The 3,859-nt window shown below is 34.4% G+C and overlaps 1 protein-coding gene across 1 annotated transcript in view; it reads left to right on the top strand.

The window, feature by feature from the left end:
• ENAM (enamelin) overlaps positions 1-3,859 on the top strand; it is a 21,527-nt gene that overhangs the window by 1,324 nt on the left and 16,344 nt on the right. The window contains exons 2-5 of the mRNA XM_011998158.1: positions 679-747; positions 869-913; positions 1,676-1,717; positions 3,313-3,567. Of these exons, the coding sequence (XP_011853548.1) occupies positions 679-747; positions 869-913; positions 1,676-1,717; positions 3,313-3,567 (411 nt within the window). The remainder of the gene's footprint in view (positions 1-678; positions 748-868; positions 914-1,675; positions 1,718-3,312; positions 3,568-3,859) is intronic.

Raw genomic sequence — 3,859 nt, 5'->3', positions numbered from 1 at the left:
GTGATTTTTAAAGGAAGTGATGATGATGATAATAATAATAACAATAGGAACAATAGAGGAAGCCAGGAAAAAAAATAATTCTGAATATTCCAGTTTACTTAGTCTCTATGTAACAGAATATTATCTACAACGTCTTAGAAAGTAGCACAAAGTTTTGATTTTGTAGTGTGCCCTCCTTGAAACTAAGATTATTCGGTACAATGAATGTAGTTGGACATCACTATTCCTTTACAAATCGACTAGTAACTAGAAACTCAACCCCATTAATATTCCTATTTTGGGGATAACCTCCTAATTTCTAATTTTCACACTCTGGTGCTATGAAATCTCTCTCTTTCTCTCTCTCTCTCTCTCTCTGGTGCTATGAAATCTCTCTCTTTCTCTCTCTCTCTCTCTCTCTCTCTCTCTGTTTCGCTGTCTCTCTGTCTCTCTCTCTCTCTCTCTCTCTCACACACACACTTTTATATTTCCTTTTAATCTGACTCTTTTCGCAGCTTGAAAAGTACCAGGTGATAACTATCTAATAGTTTCTTGACATAAAATAAAAATGGCAGCAGGGACCTTATCTATTTCCATACTCTCCTTGACAGACAAGTAGGCTAGTAGCTAGGTAAGTGCAGAGTGCCCTAAGCATACTTATTTCACAGACCAAAAATAAAAATCAGTTTTTTATTCTAGGTACCAAAAGGAAAAATGAAGATTCTCCTGGTCTTTCTAGGGCTTCTTGGTAATTCTGTTGCTATGCCAGTGAGTATTTTTTAAATGTTAGCTCTTCTCTTTGTGTTCTATCATTGTATAGCTTAGGAACATTGTTGAACTTATTTCAGCTGATGTTCTGCATTTGTCACTGGCATTCTCTTACTTCCAGATGCACATGCCCCGAATGCCTGGATTTAGCAGTAAAAGTGAGGAGGTATGTATGTTCAGTCTCAGGGGAGACGTTATCCAGAGTCCTATCTCACAAGTTTATTAAAAAGGAGAACATTGGAAAATTGTCTGATATATAATATTTCTTATGAAAGAGGTAAAAAGAGGGAGAGTTGGAAGTCTTAAACTCTCAAATCAAGGCAAAGTAGTAATTTCCCCAGCCATCAGCCTACCTATGTACTTCAATGTTCCTTTTCAAAGTAAATGTGGATTTGTGTTAAAATCTAGTTGATGTTACCTTATTTGCTAAGTTTTTTAGCTAGCAAAAGTGACCAATAGTATCAAGGGTTATTAGAAGGTAGATGCTTAAAAATATAAATATCTTTTACATGACTCATAGCCCAGATCATTAATCAAATTCAATACATATCAGAAAGATGAATCATCTTGTCACATAATTCTCATGTTCTCAAATCCTGAACTCTCAAAGGATAGAAAGAACATTCAAAAACTTTAGAGTAGACCAGATTTTTATTTTCTGTGATTCTTTATTGATTCTTCTCAAAATAAAATTCTGACTTAAAAGTTAAAGTGCCTGAGAAGCTTCTTAAAATTTAATTGTACACTTACTTAAAATTCAAGCATAAGTAGTAAAAGGTAATATGACTGTTGTGCATTAAAATCGGAAATTTTTACACTGGGAAGTTCTCAGGTTGAAAAAGAAATTTTACTTATTTTTTTATGATTTGTGCACTGATTTAATAAAAGTTTTACTTTGTATCATATTAATGGATTCCTTTGGTTGCAGATGATGCGGTATAATCAATTCAACTTTATGACCCTCCCACATGTAAGTTTTTCTTTATGCTATTTCTGATGATTTCTTGTTTATCTAGATAACTCCATTATAAAGTTTGCTTTAGCCAATAGAGACACCAATCCAAATGTTTTAAGTATAATGTAATCATTACAAAAGTTTCAAGATGGAAAAAGTATTGCCCCATCCTCTCACACCAAATTTTCTTCTTATTCATTACTATTGTTCTTTCATGTAAATCCAAATAATTACTAATTAGAAATGTTATTTATTTGAGACTGAGTCTCAAATGTATAGTCAAGAAAAAATAGTTCTGTGAAAATATCACATAAGATGTCACAAATAATGACAATAAAAATAACAGAGTAAGTACTGGTGGGGGGTAAATTTTACTTGTATTATCTTGAAAGATAACACTACAGTTACAAAGCAAGTTTTATGTTCTTTAAATAAATATAGGTTATTCTTGTCACTGTATGCTAATTATCAGAACAAACTAATAAATCAAGTATCAGGTGGTTTCTGACATAGAATTTTTCTGATAAAATTCTATGTTAGCACAATAACACTACACATCACTTTTGATTTCCGTGAAATGATCATGAGGGCCATTTTGAGGGGAAAATCAAGGACTACATCCATTTTTTTGTAATCCTTTTTATTCAAGTCATTCTCTTTTAAAGTTCTTTGATTAAAATAATCATTGTAAATTTCCTCTTCCTCAGCTTTTGATTGGCTCAACTTTTTCATACCCTTGTTTTTAGTTTTAGTGACTTTGCCTGTGATTTGAAATTTTTACCAACTTAGTTGTTTGCAATTTTGAATTTCATCAATCCACAAAGCATGGGTACATCATCCAAGAGATAGCAAGAAACTAATTAATGAAGACTGGGGATAGAGACAGGTGTTAAACCAGGGAGGAAATATTTTGATGAGAACTGATGTTGCAAGACTGACCATACATAAATTATCATAAATTTAGAAATTAGCATTTTTATAAATTATCATAAATTTATAAATTAACATGTTTAGATTATAACTACTTTTGCTTCCCTGCCCAACCTTGTAATTGTGGCGATTTTGATAACAAAAATGGATTTAATGAGGATCCACCTGTAACCAAGAAACGCAGACACCATATAAATGTGTTTACACAGACTGAATTTTTATCCTCTCTTTTCCTATTTTTCTTGTTTTTTATTTTTTGCTTTACAATCTCACTTACTTTATCCTATTTTTGTTTTTTCTCTTCTTCATCCAGCCTTATAACAAATCACATGGGTTCTGAATACAACATTAAATTTTCTGTAACCTGACTTGTATACTTCCGACCTGAGTTAGAGTTTCAGAGTTAGAAAATCATCAGTCAAATTCTTAAGCTGAGATTTCTCACCTAGTTCTGCCTTTTAGTTTGTTTTGGTTGTTTGGCTTTCTAGAAGACTGAAGTTAATTCTGTAAGACTGTGTGTAAGGAAAATCTAACTAAAGATCTCAAAGCTTCCATAGTTAAGTCAAGTTCCATAGGACTTTTAAGCTCTTTGACTGAGTTTCGGACGATGACATTAGAGGATGGAGAGAGACTGAACCTCAACTCTATTACGATTTCACTATTATTTGCTACCCTTTCAGTTGGCACACCTGGGGCCCTTCTTTGGAACCGGTCTCCCTCAGCAATTTCCACAGTACCAGATGCCCATGTGGCCTCAGCCACCACCATGGCACCCACAGAAACCCTCAGGACAAAAACGTCATAACAAGACTGATCAGACCCAAGAAACCCAGAAACCAAACCAGACTCAGTCAAAAAAGCCACCACAAAAGCGGCCTTTGAAGCAGCCATTGCATACTCCAGCCCAGCCCGAAGAGGAAGCTCAGCCACCTCAGGTGAGACTTGCACAGAAAAATTCCATATCTGTAAATGGCCTCGGAGAGACTTGGAGGGCCATGCCACCCCCATATACACACTTCAATACAGGTGCTATGTTGCAGTACCATCTTCTGTTTTGACATGCATCCAAAACTGCATGCATGGCAAGTCAACTCCAATCTTGTTTGGTTCAAATTACCCAAATACTGTTGCCTTTTAAAAGCTCCTTTTAAATTACAGAGACAACATGGTGTAATAACATGAGCACTAATCTAACAGTTGAGAATCAAAGATTCAAGTCCTATACCT

This window comes from Mandrillus leucophaeus, unplaced genomic scaffold (genome assembly GCF_000951045.1).
Source record: "Mandrillus leucophaeus isolate KB7577 unplaced genomic scaffold, Mleu.le_1.0 Scaffold559, whole genome shotgun sequence".
NCBI classification, from domain to species: domain Eukaryota; kingdom Metazoa; phylum Chordata; class Mammalia; order Primates; family Cercopithecidae; genus Mandrillus; species Mandrillus leucophaeus.
The sequence above is the reverse complement of the archived record's forward strand: the minus strand, read 5'-3'. Positions and strand labels throughout refer to the sequence as shown.